Here is a 20,000-nt window from a genome sequence, read left to right as displayed (position 1 = left end):
CTCTGAAACAGGTAGAAGTTTAAAACGGCCAGGTGGAAGAAAATCCAATTAGTAACTCAACAGGTGATCCGTGTACCTATAAAAAAGAGAGAAAGAGAGAAAGAGAGAGAGAGAGAGAGCAACACTATCTCATAAAAGAAAGCTCTTATACAACCATCTTGAGACGTGCTTTCATATTTGACTTTCACTCACTGCTTTCACCAGCCGCGCCTCTGACTGTGCCTTCTTAAGTTCACGTTCCCAGCGCTTTCTTTAAGGTACACTTGATGTGGCAATGAAGAGGGTTTGTGAGTGAGTGGAGAGAGAGAGAGAGAGAGGGGGAGAAGGAGGGAGGAGGAAAGACTCAAAAAGAGAAAGACTGAATGAAAGAAACATAGAGAGAGAACATAAGAACATAAGAATGGAGGAACTGCAGCGGGCCTATTGTCCCATACTGGGCAGTCCTGCTTTACACCCAACCCCTATTGCTCATATAAGCATCCAACCTATGTTTGAAGCTATTCAGCATATTCGAGTTAATGATGATATTTGGTAACTTGTTCCATTCATCCACTACTCTGTTTCCAAACCAGTGTTTACCGATTTCACGCCTAAATCTAAATTTATCTAATTTTAAACCATTGTTACGAGTTCGCTCCTGGTTGGATAGTTTGAGTACCTTTGTAATGTCCCCTTTGTTTAGCCCTGCCTTCCACTTATACACCTCTATCAGGTCGTGCCTGCCTTACGTCTCTCGAGGGAGTGCAAATTAAGATGCTTTAATCTGTCTCTATACTCAAGGTTCCTAATGCCCGGGATTAGTCTTGTCATTCTCCTCTGAATTCTTTCCAAGGATTCTATATCCATTCTGTAATACGGTGACCAGAACTGAACTGCGTAATCCAGGTGTGGTCTCACAAGAGCAAGATACAGTTTTAGGATGACCTCGCTAGTCTTGTAACTAACACTCCTTTGTGTGAACCCAAGTACTTTATTAGCCTTGTTACGAGCAAAAACACATTGTTTACTTGGCTTAAGGTTCCTACTTATCATTACTCCTAAATCTCTCGCAGGTCGGATTTCTCTGGCGCATCGTTGTTCATCTGGTAATCTGGTTTCTGTTTACATCTCCCATACTGAGTACTTTACATTTGTCCACGCTGAATTTCCATCTGCCATTTTTCAGACCATTCGAAAAATTTTTTTAGATCTTCCTGTAGTTTTGCCGAGTCCTCGTCAGATTTGATAACACGTCCTATTTTAGTGTCATCAGCAAATTTACTTATGTTGCTGTCTATGCCGATATCTATGTCGTTTATGTATATAATAAACAATAATGGTCCAAGTACTGAGCCTTGGGGAACTCCACTTGTGACGTTGCTCCAATGGGACTTAGTGCCGTTAATGCTCACTCTCTGTTTCCTGTCCTGTAACCACGCCCTAATCCATTTAAGGATGTTACCTTCGATGCCATGAGCTTCTACCTTTCTAATTAGTCTTTCGTGGGGGACTCTGTCGAAGGCTTTGCTAAAGTCGAGATATACCACATCATAATTGTGCCCCTCGTCCACCGATTCGAAAACTGATGAAAAGAATGTTAATAGATTAGTTAGACAAGAACGTCCGCTTGTGAAGCCATGCTGGGAATCATTGATCAATCGGTGCCTCTCCAGGTGATTTCGAATAGAGTTTGAAATGATTGCTTCCAGTAATTTGCCTACTATTGATGTTAGACTGATTGGGCGGTAGTTAGAGGATAGTGATCTATCCCCCTTCTTGAAAATCGGTATTACATTCGCTATCCTCCAGGATTCTGGTACTACACCTGTTTTTAAGGACATGTTAAACAACTTTGCTAAGGGCATACTAAGCTCTTCCTTACAGTCCTTTAATACTCTGGCAAATATCTCATCGGGACCAGGTGACTTATTAGGCTTTAGTTTGTCTATTTGCTTACTAACATCGTTACTAGTCACTACTATCTCGCTTAATTTGTTTTCTTCATTATCTCTGAATAGAGTCGGTGCCTCGGGTATCATGTTTAAATTTTCGGTGGTGAAAACTGTTGAAAAATATTTATTCAGATTATTGCTCATTTCTCTGTCATTATCAGTGAGCTCGCCGGTATCTGACCGTATTGTTCCAATCTTTTCTCGTGTTTTAGTTTGATACATTTGGTAGAATCCTTTGGGGTTTGTCTTTGTCTCCCTTGCTATCCTTACCTCATTATTCCTCTTTGCTTTCCTTATCTCGGTTTTAACCCTACTCGCCAATACCCTATAATAGTCCCGGAGGTGAATTTCGCCACGATTTATCCTTCTACCTATAGCCTTCCTTTGGCCAGAGATGGGGAAAAGGAAGAAGAGAGAGAGAGAGGGGGGAGAAGGAGGGAGGGTCAGGAAAGACTAATAGAGAGAAAGACTGAATGAAAGAAACATAGGCAGAGGAACAGAGAGAGAGAGAGAGAGAGAGAGAGAGAGAGAGAGAGAGAGAGAGAGAGAAAGAAGAGAGAGAGAGAGATAGAGACATCACCATTCATAATATAAATACCCAAGTCTTTTCTTAACCAACTCAGGCTAGCAGTTTATTTTTTCCGCCGCTTCTTAAAACAATTTTATGGTAATCTAAACTTCAGTAACTCGTAATGTTAAAAAAAAATCGTTCTCAATTTTATTTTTTTCATTTGTATTATTCACAAGTCGATGATGGACCAGTGAGAGAGTAAATTTTGTCCCCGTGAGGCAGAAAGTTGGAAAATATGTCAACCGGGAAAATAAGTCACAGACGGGAATATATTATGGAAGGAAGTTGTCAATGGTTAGATTAGGTTAGGTTATGTTCAGGTGAGGGAGAGGAACACACACCTCAGGGCATTTACCTGACCTAACCTAACTTAACCTAACCCATTATTTGTGATTTCTTGGGTCACAGTCAATTGTCTTACACGAGGTGACCCAAGTAACAGATTTGACCCTAATTCACTTTTGACAGCTGAACCAGGTCAAGTTTCATCACTGATCAACCTGACTCGAACTATGGTAACTGTGTCTGGATCTAGTGGTCAGGTCAAGCGTGGGAGATAATAATGTGACCTCATAGATGCTGAACATGACCTGGATGTAGTAAATATTAACCTCAATTAACAATAAACCAAATAAAGACAATAAATAATTTTTGATAGTTGGTACACACACACACACACACACACACACACACACACATACACACACACACACACACACACACACACACACACACTTCTCTAGCAAAACCGGGTGATACTGAGAAAGATATTTCCCGAGCTCAAGTTAAAAACACTTAAGTGCACCAAGGATTCCTATTGGCTAAAATATTACGCAATATCCAAGGCTTGAGGGTTCCTATTGGCTCAAACATCGCGCGGAGTCTCAAACCAATGACCAATTACAGAAGCCATCCCAAGTTAATTCCGGTCGTGTAAGAAGTTGGTTCACCTGAGGCCTTTTTTGTTGTTTTTTGTCGCTTTTTTATCTTGTAATTGTTTTTGTTTTGTGTGTGTGTGTGTGTGTGTGTGTGTGTGTGTGTGTGTGTGTGTGTGTGTGTGTGTGTGTGAGAGACCTTTGACCTCCAGGGGTTCACTAGACTCACCTGAACAGTTTATTGATGTCTGCCTGGTTCTCATATGACGACTCAACACAATATTCTTTCTTCTCCATCTGTCTCAAAAAATATCCCTCTGTTGTGACCTCTGACCTTACCTTCCCCTTGCTGGTCTATATCAACCTTGACCTTAAGGAATCATTGACCTCTGAGACAAGGGTGACTTTGAGAGCAGTGATGGGTCGAGGATGGTATTGAGGAAATGTTGCAGTGAATTATTTAGTGCTTGTGTTTTCTCCCCCGAAGTCGACTCCTCTCTGATGGTGGAGTGTTTTGGCTGCTGACAGACAGATAGACAGGTAGAAAGACATATAGCTTAAGATCGACAGACAGAGCAAGATAGGTGGATAGACAGACTCAATTAGAAATACAGACATGCCATTATCAACACCTACCACTAATACCACTATCGCCACTACCACCACTACCACAAGCATCCCCATCTTTATAGCTCAACTTGGGTCACTACTTCGCCTTGCACGCAAAAATTGCATTCCTCGTCCACTATAAAGACAGGAGAGTGTGCGTGGGCGGGGGCGGGCGGGCGGAGTGGGGGGGGGGGTAATGTGGGCGCCTGTGTGGGCATGTGTATTGGGGATGTGTATAAGGGAGCGCGTGAGCAAGTGTGTGAGCGTGTGTGGGCGTGTGATATAATACTGAAAGGAAGCTTACCGTACGCAGCAGCTACTTTATTGTGCACCTGATACGCATCCTGTGAGCGGTAGCACAAAAAGGATAACAGAGTAGAGGTCAGAAAAGGTGTTTATCAGATCCCCAAAAGGTCAGGATATTGTGGCGTTGAGTGTCAGAATATTTTGTGTTGTTCACATCAGCATGAGGGACACACTGCCAGAGGTACAGGTATCCTAACATTAGTCTACCTGTAACTTCCTGTGGTCTACTGATCTGGCTACATCCTGTGGTCTACTGATCTGGCTACATCCTGTGGTCTACTGATCTGGCTACATCCTGTGGTCTACTGATCTGGCTACATCCTGTGGTCTACTGATCTGGCTACATCCTGTGGTCTACTGATCTGGCTACATCCTGTGGTCTACTGATCTGGCTACAACCTGTGGTCTACTGATCTGGCTACATCCTGTGGTCCACTGATCTGGCTACATCCTGTGGTCTACTGATCTGGCTACATCCTGTGGTCTACTGATCTGGCAACTCGCTCCATATATTTACTTGATACATCCATCATGGTAGACAATGTATTAACTAACACCTGATTACACTCGTCTGTTTTCTTCAAATTCATCAACAAGTTCTTTCCTGGTTACAGTTTTGAAGGTTCACTTGGACAGTGGTAGGGTGTGTCCAACAGTGGCTCTGTTAGGGGAGAGTTTAGCTTGCCTTAGAGGATCCACAGCAGCTTGATCCTGATACCCCCGTCAAGACACTCAGACTTGTATCAGGCCAGTAGTGAGGATAGTGATTCTGTTCGAGACACTCTGCTACATTGAGCAAGTTTAATGGAAGTCTGTGTTTAACCCTCAAGTGAAAGGAAATGACTCGTCTTGCTCTCAACATTCGCCCTTACACACACCAGTAATAAAGGCTATAATCCTCTAGCCACCAACAGCTAAGATTGTCTTTTTCCATTATCCCACCACAAGTTGTTGGAGAAGAACTTTAGCCTGACTTTTGTTTTGGTTATTTTTTTTTCAATCAACACCTGGGAGACATTTTTACTGTCAACTCCCCTTAACCTGACGTCTTGTGGCTTCTTAAAACAACTTTCGCCGCCGCTAATTTTAACAATGTTGTATTTTCTTCTGATAATGTGTGTGTGTGTGTATTTGGTTTTCTTTCTCTCGATTATTTAATTCTTCACTACCACTTATTTCCTTTGTTCATTTATTTTTCCCTTAGTGAGTTTTTTCCCCTAGTGTATAATTTGTTTCCCCTGCCACCTTCTCATAATGTTACTTATAATAACTTTTCCTCTTCGGTTTTTTTTTCTCTATTTTTTCCTTTTCTACATCATTATTTTCCCTATTACCGTTTTCCCTCACTTTCTCCCGTATTATCATTTTTCTCTCTTTTTCCCTCCATCACTTTCCCAGATTTTCAATTTTCCTCTTCATCCCCTCTAACATTTTTCCCTCTTCCCTCCCTATCAAATTTCCCACATTATAATTTTTTCCCCTAGTGCCTTGATCTTTCACTGCCACCTCCTCGCACTTTCATTTATTTCCTCTATTTTTCCCCCATCATCTTTGCCCGACTCTTATCATTTTTCCCCTAATACCGTAATTCCTCCCCTCCAGGTCATCAATGGCACCACAGCGGTCTTACCCCATTAATAATAATTTCCCTTACCTATTCTCCCCACCCACCTTAATCTTGGCGAATTTTTTGGACCTAGTTTTCTCTCTCTCTCTCTCTCTATAGCAGACAGAGCCAGAAATAGATAGAGAAAACGAGATACACAGATAGACAAACTGAGAGAGAGAGAGAGAGAGAGAGAGAGAGAGAGAGCTGACGGGCTCTCTCTCTCTCCAGGTATCCTTGGGCGAGAAGGTTATCTCCCTGGGGAGTTTATAAGAGTATTATGGTATTTTGTCACCTCTCAAAGCTGAATGAGGGGGAGGAGGGAAGCAGGGGAGAATGTGGGAGGAGAGGAGAATAGGAGGAGAATAGGAGGAGGAAGAGGAGGATGAGGAGACGGAGAATAGGAGGAGGAGGAAGAGTAGAAAGTGGGAGGGGAGGAAGAGCGGAGCAGGGGAGAGAGGAGAGTGTTCGGGAAGTTAAGAGGAGAGAGAGAGAGAGAGAGAGAGAGAGAGAGAATGTGATGATGTGAATGATAGATGAGAAACTGAGGCTAAATCGTGTGGGAAGGGAGATTAGAGGGAAGAGGAAAAGATTACAGGATATGGAAGGGGTTGAGAAAGACGGGAAAAGGGAACGTGTTACATAAAAGAGAAGAGGGAAGTGGAAGAGGGGTGATAGATATAGGACATAGGATAGGTCAGTAAAGATTGGAGTTGTAAGAATCACTGCCTCACATAACCTTAACTGTCTCTAGGCTCCCTGTGGATATTGTTGAATCATACAGGGTAGTGGAGATAATATTTTGAATCATACAGGGTGCTGAGGATCACAGGGGGTGAGAAGGACTTAGTCACGCAGGAAGATTACAGGTAGATGGGCGTCCCTAGGGGTTTACCTTATCCTGTAGGAGGGCGTGTGTGTGTTGTGATACCTCTCTCTCTCTCTCTCTCTCTCTCTCTCTCTCTCTCTCCCTACCTGTCTACACTCTAAGGGGGAGAAAAAGCTGGTACACGTTCGCCAGGCTTATCAACTTAACCGTGACGTACGCCAGGCGATGTTAGTTGCTCGTAATGGCTCTGTTTAGTATAAGGGCCCACTGATGGTAGCCACAAACTCGCCAATAAATCACCAGAAATAACGCCAGAATCCCGTCAATAACACAAACCACCAGAAATAACGCCAGAATCCCGTCAATATACCAAATTGCCAGAAATTACTGCAAAATATCGTCAATTAATCACGCCCACAATCATTTCTTTTTATTGCTTCCCAAAATAGCTAATCAACTTGTGGTTCATTAAAACCAGGTGATTCACTTTACCTGTTGGCCTCGCCTTACACCCCTCCCTCGCCCCTCTGTTCCTCCCCCCCCCCACACCTCCCTTAGCCTCCAATCCTTCCCTGACCCCCTTCTTTCCCTTCCTCCCACTCCTTCTCACTCTTTCTCCTCGCCCTCTACCCGTCTCCTCATACTCCCTCCTTTCCCCATCTCCTCTTCTACCCTCCACCCTATCTTCTCCCCTCCTCACACCCTCTTTCCTTCCCTACGCTTCTCTCTTTCCCTCTCTCTTTCCACCCTCTTCTCGGCTCTCTCTCTCTCTCTCTCCCTACCCTCATCCTCCCTCCCCCTCCCTCCTTCCCTCCACCTCATCACAGGTAATCACCCTCATTACCTAAGATGTTAACAATTTGTGAAGCCTAATTGATGAGTGATTAAGTGCCGAGGCTGTGATGGCGGCCACCTGGGAGTGTCTAGTGGTGCCTGTCACTTAGGGGAGGTGGGGTGAGGGAGAGGGGTGAGGGTGAGGGAGAGGGAGAGGGTGAGGGAGAGGGTGAGGGTGAGGGTGAGGGAGAGACGTGTGGAAGAGGAGGTGAGAGAGTGGAGGGCAAGGGAGGAAAATAAAGTAGAAACTGAGAGCTTAATAGTGATGTACTGCAGTGTGGTCCTTCCCATTGTACACACACACACACACACACACACACACACACACACACACACACACACACACACACACACAAAACAAGAAGAAGTATTAATAATAATAATAATAATAATAATAATAATAATAAATAACGGTTTATTGAAAGAGCATAGCAGCCAGAAAGCTGAAAATATACAGTTACATAATTGGGAAATGGGTCACTTGATTTATAAATAATATACAAGTAACATAAGTGATACAAATATGATATATAATAACTAGATGGGGAAAAGCTCAAACTACAGGGCATTTCAACATAGTGACAGTGCAAAAAGTAAGATTGACGTAGTGTGTGTGTGTGTGTGTGAGTGTGTGTGAGTGTGTGTGTGTGAGTGTGTGTGTGTGTCATTATAACTTAAGAGTGTGTTAGGAATATGTTAAGGTCTCCCGCACCCGATAATTGTGTCACCTCCTTCAGGGGCCGATAAACTCGAATCTTCTTTTACCCAATTTATTATCAGTTTGGGATTTGCCCCTCTGTCTCTCTCTCTCGTAAAGCTAGTTTTAAATCGTTCCTTGGTCCTGATGTTCCGTTGTTCTGGTGTTCCACGTTCCTTGTGTTCTTTTGTCATATTATTTCGTTGTCCTGGTGATCTGTGGTCCTGATGTTCCGCGGTGTTCCATGATCTTACTTCTCCATAGTGTTCCGTGGTCCTGGTGTTCCGTGGTGTTTCATGGTCTTACTTCTCCGTAGTGTTCCGCGGTCCTGGTGTTGCGTGGTGCTCCATGGTCTTACTTCTCTGTAGTGCTCCGTGGTGTTCCATGGTCTTACTTCTCCGTGGTGTTCCGTGGTGTTCCATGGTGTTACTTCTCTGTAGTGCTCCGTGGTGTTCCATGGTCTTACTTCTCCGTGGTGTTCCGTGGTGTTCATGGTCTTACTTCTCCGTGGTGTTCCGTGGTGTTCCACTTCTCCGTGGTGTTCCGTGGTGTTCCATGGTCTTACTTCTCTGTAGTGCTCCGTGGTGTTCCATGGTCTTACTTCTCCGTGGTGTTCCGTGGTGTTCCGTGGTCTTACTTCTCTGTAGTGCTCCGTGGTGTTCCGTGGTCTTACTTCTCCGTGGTGTTCCGTGGTCCTGGTGTTCCATGGTTCCCTCAAGGCCAGAAAGTTAAACAGGATTGACTTCTTGTCTATAATCATTAACCAGGAGAGTGTCTTAATGTGTTTAAAGTGTCAGCCGTTGTCAGCCAGGCGTTGCCTTAACCTTTTCTGCTGCATAAAGTGTCAGCCGTTGTCAGCCAGGCGTTGCCTTAACCTTTTCTTCTGCCTGCAGTGTCAGCAGTCGTCAGCCAAGCGTTGCATTAACCTTTTCTGTTACATACAGTGTCAGCCGTCGTCAGCCAGGCGTTGCATTAACCTTTTCTGTTACATACAGTGTCAGCTGTAGTCAGCCAGGCGTTGCATTAACCTTTTCTGTTACATACAGTGTCAGCTGTAGTCAGCCAGACGTTGCATTAACCTTTTCTGTTACATACAGTGTCAGTCGTCGTCAGCCGGGAAATAGCTCCAACAATGCATCTTTTTAAACCACCTGAAAATTATGTTAACCAAACTTATCGTCTTCCGTTAAGTAAATAAGGTCAGGTCAGCAGAGGTCACTGTATGTATGTAACCATTCTTATATGGCCAGTCACAAGTGTTCAATATATGAACTATGGAAAAATAGCGTTATAAGCTCGGCGACTCGTGGCAGTGGACATCTTATTACTTCACCTGTGAGCGTGAGAGAGCGACCTCACCTGGACAGTTACAGTCAGGTGTGAAAGTGACCGTTTCCACCACCCACTACAGGTCTCCCCCCCCTCCTCCCCCCTTCACCTCTAACCCCTACAGGTGTCCACCACAGGTCTCCCCCCCCTCCTCCCCCCTTCACCTCTAACCCCTACAGGTGTCCACCACAGGTCTTTCCCCTACCTACCCACCACAGGTCCAACACCCCTAACCATCACCCCACTACAGGTCTCCCCACCACCCCCCCACCAACCCCACCCACCACAGGGCTCTCCCCTTCCCACCCCGATACAAACCCCCACACCCTCAACCACCACCCCCGCACCCCTCCACCTTCTCTTGGTTGACTGCATGGAGATATTACCTTCAATTTTAGGAACTTGAACTTATGAAGAACAGGAACCCAACATGACGTCAGGATTGTATTGACGTTACGAGTATCACTAGGGTTGGGGGTGACAATTTTACCCTAACCTAACCTAACTTAAGAATCTCTGAGAATCTTTCAGTGTTGGTGAACAGTCGGATGAGTTTTTTAATACTGAGACGATATGACGGAAAATATGCACACACACACACACACACACTTCCTTCAGCCTTCACAGGGTAAGGACGTGTGTAGTCGGCGCTGCCCGCTAACGCGGCCGTGGTCTCTTGACCATGGAACATAAGAACATAAGAATGGAGGAAACTGCAGCGGGCCTATTGGCCCATACTGGGCAGTCCCGTTTATACCCAACCCCTATTGCTCACATATCCATCCAACCTATGTTTGTAGCTATGCAGTGTATTCGAGTTAATGATGATGTTTGGTAACTTGTTCCATTCATCCACTACTCTATTTTCAAACCAATGTTTACCTATTTCGCGCCTAAATCTAAATTTGCCTAATTTAAAAATATTACGAGTTCGCTCCTGGTTGGATAGTTTGAGTACCTTTATAATGTCCTCTTTGTTTAGCCCTGACTTCCATTTATACACCTCTATCATGTCGCCCCTCACTCTACGTCTCTCGAGGGAGTGCAAATTAAGATGCTTTAACCTGTCTCTGTACTTAAGGTTCCTAAAGCCCGGGATTAGTCTTGTCATTCTCCTCTGGATTCTTTCCAAGGATTCTATATCCATTCTGTAATACGGTGACCAGAACTGAACTGCGTAATGCAGGTGAGGTCTCACAAGCGCTAGATATAATTTTAAGATGACTTTGCTAGTCTTGTAACTAACACTCCTTTGTATGAACCCAAGTACTTTATTAGCCTTGTTACGAGCAAAAACAATTGCTTACTTGGCTTACGATTCTTTCTTATCATTACTCCTAAATCTCTCGCATTCGGATTCCACATTGGCATCGTTGTTCATGTGGTAACTGGTTTCCCTGTTTACATCTCCTATACTGAGTACTTTGCATTTGTCCACATTGAATTTCATCTGCCATTTTTCCGACCATTCAAAAAATTTGTTTAGATCTTCCTGTAGTTTTGCAGAGTCCTCGTCAGATTTAATTACACGTCCTATTTTAATGTCATCAGCAAATTTACTTATGTTGCTGTCTATGCCGATATCTATGTCGTTTATGTATATAATGTATAATAATGGTCCAAGTATTGAGCCTTGGGGAACTCCACTAATGACGTTGCTCCAATGCGATTTAGTGCCGTTTATGCTCACTCTCTGTTTCCTGTCCCGTAACCACGCCCTAATCCATTTAAGGATATTACCTTTGATGCCATGTGCTTCTACCTTTCTAATTAGTCTTTCGTGGGGGACTCTGTCGAAGGCTTTGCTAAAGTCGAGATATACCACATCATAATTGTGCCCCTCGTCCACCGATTCGAAAACTGATGAAAAGAATGTCAATAGATTAGTTAGACATGAACGCCCGCTTGTGAAGCCATATTGGGAATCATTGATCAACTTGTGCTTCTTCAGATGGTTTCGAATAGAGTTTGAAATGATTGATTCTAGTAATTTGCCTACTATTGATGTTAGACTGATTGGGAGGTAGTTAGAGGATAGTGATCTATCCCCCTTCTTGAAAATCGGTATTACATTCGCTATCCTCCAGGATTCTGGTACTACACCTGTTTTTAATGATATGTTAAACAACTTTGCTAAGGGCATACTAAGCTCTTCCTTAGATTCCTTTAATACTCTGGCAAATATCTCATCGGGACCAGGTGACTTATTAGGCTTCAGTTTGTCCATTTGCTTATTAACATCGTTACTAGTCACTACTATCTCACTTAATTTGTTTTCTTCACTATCTCTGTATAGAGTCTGTGCCTGGGGTATCATATTTAAATTTTCGGTGGAGAAAACTGTTGAAAAATATTTATTCAGATTATTGTTCATTTCTCCATCGTTATCAGTTAGCTCGCCGGTATCTGAACATATTGGTTCAATCTTATCTCGTGTTTTAGTTTGATACATTTGGTAGAATCCTTTGGGGTTTGTCTTCGCCTCCCTTGCTATCTTCAGTTCATTATTTCTCTTTGCTTTTCTTATCTCGGTCTTAACCCTACCGGCCAATACCTTATAATACTCCCGGAGGTAAATTTCTCCATGATTTAACCTTCTACCTATGGGCTTCCTTTGGCCAATAATGTTCTTTAAATAATTATTTATCCATTTAGGGTCATTGTTGTCTGATCGGAGTTTTTTGTATGGTATGTTCTGCCTTTGTGCATTAAGTAACTCACTATTTAAATTGTCGTGGAACTCGGCAATCTCAAATCTCGTTATCAGGTCGGTGTCATCTGTCAGGTTCACGCCCAAGGGCGACACCCCCTCTCTCAGCTGCCTCTTTAAACTTTCAAAGTTTGCCCTTCTGAAATCTGGGACTTTAATGGAATTCTCCTTACATCTGACCTGAAAATCTAACTGGAATCTAATTTCTTTGTGATCGCTGTTTGCAAGTTCGTTCCCTACCTCGACATTGCTAATGAGGTTTTCTCTGTTCGACAGAACTAAGTCGAGTATATTACTACCCCGGGTGGGTTCGATTATATGTTGACTTAGGAAACAGTCCTGGATCGTTTCGAGGACATCCTCTGATACTGAGTTACCCGTAAGGTCAATCCAATCTATTTGGCCAAGGTTAAAATCGCCTACTATACAGACTTTGTTGTCAGCTGCCAGCCCGGTCTGTCGGGCCCTCCCCTTCCCCATCTCCTCCTTCCCATCTGGATTTATCAACATCTTCACGCCAACAGTACAGTGTAAAGATTGACGATCAACCCACAAGTGACAGACAAAATTGGCAATTTTAACTCGAAGGAAAAGCACAAAAACACAGCAATACTGAGTGTGGCTGGATCTTACCTAACCTGAAGGATGGAGCACACCTGCATTGCCCTAAGCTACTGTCCAGGCCACGTGGCCACACCTGCCCAACCTCATCCAGCCCATAGGAGCACGAACTGATTGCTTCAAGAACAGCCCAGTCCCAACCATTGTAAAAATTATCAACACCTAATTATTATATATCATATTTGTATCACTTATGTTATTTGTACATCATTTGTAAATCAAGAGACCCATTCCCCAATTATGTAATTGTATATTTTCAGCCTTCTGGCTGCCATGCTCTTTCAATAAACCGTTAATTATTATTATTATTATTACACACACACACACACACACACACACACACACACACACACACACACACACACACACACACACACACACACAGACACATACACACACACACAGACACAGACACAGACACACACACACACACAGACACACACACACACACACACACACACACACACAGACACAGACACAGACACACACACACACACACACACACACACACACACACACACACACACACACACACACACACACACACACACACACACACACAGACACACACACACACACACACACACACACACACACACACACACACAGACACACACACAGACACACACACACAGACACACACACACACACACACACACACACACACACACACACACACACACACACACACAGACACAGACACACACACACACACACACACACACACACACACACACACACACACACACACACACACACACACACACACACACACACACACACACAGGAATGTACTAACTGTGTCTGTTTGTCTGTCTGGCTGTGACGTCAAAGTTAGCGTTGATTAAATTCGTGACTTCTTCTTTTCCTTCCGTCTCTTCTCCTTCCGTCTCTTCCTCCTTCCGTCTCTTCCTCCTTCCGTCTCTTCCTCCTTCCGTCTCTTCCTCCTTCCGTCTCTTCCTCCTTCCTGTCTCTTCCTGCTCCTCCCTTCCTCCTTCCTGTCTCTTCCGTCTCTTTCCTCTTCCTTCCGTCTCTTCCTCCTTCCATCTCTTCCTCCTCCTGTCTCCTCTTCCTCTCTCTTCCATCTCTCCTCCTTCCTGTCTCTTCCTCCTTCTCTCCTCTCTTCCTCCTCCCTCTCTTCCTCTCTTCCCTCCTTCCTCTCTCCCCTCTCTTCTCCTCCTTCCATCTCTTCCTCCTTCCGTCTTCCTCCTTCTCCTTCCTCTCTTCCCTCCCGTCTCTTCCTCCTTCCGTCTCTTCCTCCTCCTCTCTTCTCTCTCCTTCCTTCTTCTTCTCTTCCGTCCTTCCGTCTCTTCCCTCCTTCCTGTCTCTTCCTCCTCCTGTCTCCCGTCCTCTCTTCCGTCTCTTCCTCTCCCGTCTCCCTCCTTCTCCTTTCTCTCCCTCTCTCCTTCTCTTCCTCCCGTCTCTTCCTCCTCCTCTCTTCTCCTTCCGTCTCTTCCTCTTTCCTCTTCCTCCTCCTCTTTCCTCCTTCCGTCTCTTCCTCCTTCGTCTCTTCCTCCTTCCATCTCTTCCTCCTCCGTCTCTTCCTCCTCTCCGTCTCGTCTCTTCCTCCTCCTGTCTCTCCTCCTCCTGTCTCTTCCTCCTCCGTCTCCTTCCTCCTTCCGTCTCTTCCTCCTTCCATCTCTTCCTCCTCCCGTCTCTTCCTCCTCCCGTCTCTTCCTCCTTCCGTCTCTTCCTCCTCCCGTCTCTTCCTTCTTCATCTCTACAAAACACTTCAACATATATTCCTGACCAGTAAACAACCACAATTAATGTTTCAGCCGGTTAAAGTGTTTACGTCATCCGGACTAACTATTATATTATCCGGACTAAGTTTTATATTATCCGGACTAAGTTTTATATTATCCGGACTAACTATTGCATTTTCCGGACTAACTATTGCATTATCCGGACTAAGTTTTATATTATCCGGACTAACTATTGCATTATCCGGACTAACTATTGCATTATCCCGACTAACTATTGCATTATCCGGACTAACTATTGCATTATCCGGACTAAGTTTTATATTATCCGGACTAACTATTGCATTATTCGGACTAGCTATTGCATTATCCGGACTGACTATTCCATTATCCGGACTAACTATTATATTATCTGGATTAACTTATAATAAACTTAAATTAATCTTTAACTACGTCTTAATTAGTGCAAGATGAAGACTAACGAACACTCGAGCGAGGAGCCTTATAATTACTACTACTACTACTACTACTACTACTTTTTTTTGTAGACATGGCCTCCATCCTCCTCTAATAGCCTCCTCTTCGCTGCCATTTAATTACCTTAATATTAAATATCCTAATACATAAGTAGCTATCCTATCTGTGTTGAATTAGTCGAGCCGCAGATCTATGCGGCATTCAGTGACTGTAGCCTCATAGTCAATATCTGCAGCAGTTGTCGGCATTGGGGCAGAAGCTCTCGTTCCCCTGAGGCAGAGCAAAGCCGACCGAAGGAGAGAGAAAGACAGTCGACATCTCATCCAGGCTGTAACATAACTTTTGGGCTGCTGCTTCTGTTCAAAGATCACCTCCTCGAGTCTGGCGTAGAAACATCTTGCACTTGGTCCCATCCCACCAGAGGTTGTGAATACTAGAGGAGTGAAGCTGCCTTGATTAACGTTTTGAATTCTCTCCCCATATGCCCTTCTCTTGTCATTCTCGTTCCTCCTGTGTGCAGCATCGAGAGCTAAGTTACGGTGACATGCGGCCATTGGATAAAAAATCCTGATGTCGAAGAAAGCTCGCTGTCCCCGCGTCCAGAATTCTCGAGCACTGACGTCAACACGGGCTTTGTTAGATGTGTTTGAAGTCCTATGTTAGAAGATCTCACCATCCAATGGAAGGAGGGTCGGTTCTACCATGACATTCCGGCAGATTTCCTTCAACAAATTTGCTGTGAGATCCCTTACTTCGCCATGCCTCATGCATATGAAGCCCCTTTCTTGCACACCATGGCGTGATCGACGTCATAGGAAGAGCCACACACGCATTGGGAGGGCAAACCTTCTACTGGCCGACCGCACCTTAGAGCAATGGCATCTGTAAATTCTTGTTTATTGAGACTGAAACCATTTGCCCTTATCGGTAACGTAGTTAACCAGTTCGAGGCGCCCACCTCCTGTGCTATAGCTACTTTTTTTTTCAAATTCTCTGGTACTTGCCCCATCAGTTGCTGCAGCTTAGCACTTTGGCAGTGCTGTCGTTCTGTCGTAATGGATATTCGAATCTTGTTTACTTCACTGGTATCCACCTCCCCTGATGCGTTCTGACCCATTATGTGGTCAGTGAGGGCTGCCGTGAGTTTAACTGAATTTTGATGTTCGGTTGCAGCAATCTCCTCTGGATTGGTACTACTACTACTACTACTACTTTTTTTATTGGCCTCCAGCCTCCCCCAATACCTTATAAACAAGTCTCATGGTTAATATCTAAAATTTGGCATCAGTGACCTAATTTTGACCTCAAATTGACCTATAAACCTTGATGGCCTCTTATTATATGCTACCTTGTATCCTTGACCTAATCACGTAATTGGTCTAATCACCTAATTGGTATAATCACCTGCTGTTTACTGGCTGGTCATTCAAGGTAACAAACTGACCCACTTCTCTCTGAATTGTGTGGAAGGGAGACGGAAGAAGGAGGGTGTGGGTGGGAGGGAGCGAGGGTGTTGGTGGGGGAGTGGAGAGAGGGTGTAGGTGGGGGAGGGAGGAGGGGATGTGGGAGGGGGAGGGAGGATGTGGGAGGGAAGGAGCGAGGGTGTGTGCAGGACGGAAGAGGGAAGGGGTACATGAGAACGTGTGTGTGTGTGTGTGTGTGGGAAGAGTTGATGATCACCAGTGGGTAATCCTCAGGTGAAGCTCACACACACAGGAAACTGGTGTGATGAAAGAAGCCACGTGTATGGGCTTGTCCTTTCTGCCTCACACCGACCTTGGGGGCTTCCCTGTCAGCTGCCGCCGTCGACCTCAATGGGCCCTGATTTCCCTCTCATAGATGTGTTACGATATACAGAAGGAAGACCCTCGTCCCTCCTCATTAACACGTGTCGCCATGCATAATTAAATTTCTCTTTGTATAATATATAATGTGAATATATAGATACCTGGTATAATGGATCTATATACTGTATATACGTACGTTGGTTTCTACTTGTATATCGACTCACACACACACACACACACACACTACATCCTTGACCACAGGAGAGTCAAGACCTACCAGGCGCTGCTGACCCTGGCTATGTTCGGCCATTCCTCAAGTCCCTCTCCCCGACCCATCCTCACCACCGGGATATCAACATAATCAAAAGCGACAATTTCGTTTCGGAAAGAAGTGGGATCATTGTTGAACAGTGATGAACAGTGTTTTGTCCAGTGAATTCAGCACCAGACAGTACCAGTGAGAGCAGTGACTTACCACTGAGATAAGCACCCCTGGGAAATGACCACCATCGTCTGACCAGGAGGTGCTAATCAGTCCACCATGGGAACAACAGTGGGTCGGGTTCACACATGACTACGAGATAACACAACACCACCTGGCAGAATGAGGTACTGTGACACCCGAGGATGAGTCACTGCACCACGTGAACACCACACCACGCGGTGTCCCCATGACCACGTGAGGTTCTTTATGTCAACACCCGAGGACGAGTTACTACACCACGTGAACACCACACCACCTGGTGTCTCCAGGCCTGGGCCATCAACTGTAAACTATAATAATTGGTATGTTCAATCATTGTTCCTTCTTCTTTCAGTAATGAAAGCTCTTGTTAAACGACCCACCCACCCCATGTCTTTGTATGTAATAAGTCATTTTTGTCTAATGTATATTTTCAGCCTTCGGGCTACAGAACTTTCTCAATAAACCGTTAATTATTATTTCTTATTATTTTTAAATATATCACAAAGTTAAGGTAAATATTTAAACCAGGTTATCGAAATTCTCGGAAAATTAATCTGCTTAACTTTCTGGAAACTTGGTGCTTAAAAAATCATATTGAAAGGATTGGGAGAGAAGAGGAAAAACACAGCTCAATATTTTCTTTTAACCGTAAAGACAAACAAACACATCTGGCTGGGGTCTTGGGGGTCCTTATGGCGGGGAGGGTCCTTATGGCGGGGGGGTCCTTATGCGTAAATATTGTGTCAGGAATTGTTCAAATCTCTCTCTCTCTCTCTCTCTCTCTCTCTCTCTCTCTCTCTCTCTCTCTCTCTTTCAACACTTGATGACCGCCGCAAGACTATTACGGGTAATGATCCTTGAGGGAACAAGGTGGATCTCGACCTTGCCACTATACAGCAGACACAACCAGACTCAAGTGGTAGGTTAAGTCGTCAAAAGTCCATTAGCTCTGTCTTGACCATGTAGCCTGAGACATGTAACCTGAGACATGTAGCCTGAGACATGTAGCCTGAGACATGTAGCCTGAGACATGTATCCTGAGACATGTAGCCTGAGACATGTAGCCTGAGACGTGTATAGCCTGAGACATCTATTCTACTCAACAAATGTCGTATATTTTTTCTGCACAAACTTGTAGTTCTTTCCCATCAAATGTCACCACCGTTATCTCCTATTAACTCATTTCGTCTAACTAAACACGGCATTAGTTTTCAGATCATGATTCATTTCCTCTCAATAAATGGCGCCACTAATAATTCGTCTTCTCAATAGATTATGACCCATTGTTTACTTAATCTTCATCCCAGGTTATAAATGCTCGTCTCCCTTACAGATGGCGCCACTGTGTACGGTCTACGGCGACCACTGGACGAAGGTAAACACTGGTCTTCTATTTTAGTTCCCTTCCTCACCTTATTCTCCCTCAATTTAGTTCCCTTCCTCACCCTATTCTCCCTCAATTTAGTTCCCTTCCTCACCTTATTCTCCCTCAATTTAGTTCCCTTCCTCACCTTATTCTCCCTCAATTTAGTTCCCTTCCTCACCTTATTCTCCCTCAATTTAGTTCCCTTCCTCACCCTATTCTCCCTCATTTCTCTCATGCTATCTTTAATTTCTTTTCTCATTACTTCTTCATAATCTACTCTCTTAGGATCTACCTATGATTTTGAACCCAATTAAAGACATTACTTATGGAGGGTCACTGCTTGATGTAATATGGTCGCTGTAGGCAGGTGAGTCATTACCTCCTCCAGGTCTTGGGAGGTGAGGTTGATGGTTACCTGGTGATGGGTGTGTGGGTGTAGGGCGTCTCAAAGATCCGTATGATTATTATTTTTACCTGTACTTACCTGTAATAAGTGAACATATTTTCCTTTTAATACCTATATATTACATACATACATACATACATACATATAATCATACATTTATAGGAGTATCATATTTGTCCTCACAAGTCCTCAGTACCTTTCTTGTTCATTTTCAGGGGGCGAGGATTGGGGTGTAGAACCGCAGTCTCAACAGCAGAGGGAGGGCGAGAACAGCATCTACAGCAGCATCAGCGTGCCTAGCAGCAGTAGCGGCAGCAGTATCACCGCCAACAGTAGGGACTTGGGGCGCCCTCCTCAGTCCATCATGCCAGAGAGATTCGTCCTACTTTCTCCTGAGGATAATTTTTTACAAGCGTTAATCCTCCACTCCGCCCCACCCCCTGGCGAGTCCCGACCAATCACAGACTCGAGGCTCGGTGACGTCACCAGTTACGCCTCCCCTGAAGACTTGGACCAACTGGAACAAAAGTGAGTCGCTTTGTTTGTTGTTATCTACCTGAATATACAGTGTCTTTTAGTCTCTTTTTCTATGTCTGTGTTCGCGTCTAGTTGTCTGTACATCACCACACAGCTTTACTCTTCTTTGGGCGACGCAGTGAGGAGCATTACACTGTGAGCCTCTGTGGAAGGTTTTTTGTGAGTCGGTAATTCCCCATAAAACCTAAAGGACACACCGTAGAAGGCACATTATATCTTTATCACTGACGCCTTTTTTTGTTGAAGCTCGTCTGTAGGTTTTATTAATGAAGAGAGAGAGAGAGAGAGAGAGAGAGACGTATATATGAGTTGAAACAGTAAGTCGGTATCCAAGTATAAC

General features: G+C 44.3%; 1 protein-coding gene across 1 annotated transcript in view; it reads left to right on the top strand.

The window, feature by feature from the left end:
- LOC121857772 overlaps positions 1-20,000 on the top strand; it is a 66,747-nt gene that overhangs the window by 40,078 nt on the left and 6,669 nt on the right. The window contains exons 3-4 of the mRNA XM_042353926.1: positions 18,685-18,726; positions 19,339-19,651. Coding sequence (XP_042209860.1) covers positions 18,685-18,726; positions 19,339-19,651 — 355 coding nt within the window. The remainder of the gene's footprint in view (positions 1-18,684; positions 18,727-19,338; positions 19,652-20,000) is intronic.

Source organism: Homarus americanus, unplaced genomic scaffold, assembly GCF_018991925.1.
Source record: "Homarus americanus isolate GMGI-L3 unplaced genomic scaffold, GMGI_Hamer_2.0 scaffold45226, whole genome shotgun sequence".
NCBI classification, from domain to species: Eukaryota; Metazoa; Arthropoda; class Malacostraca; order Decapoda; family Nephropidae; genus Homarus; species Homarus americanus.
This window is presented reverse-complemented; position numbering and strand designations above follow the sequence as displayed.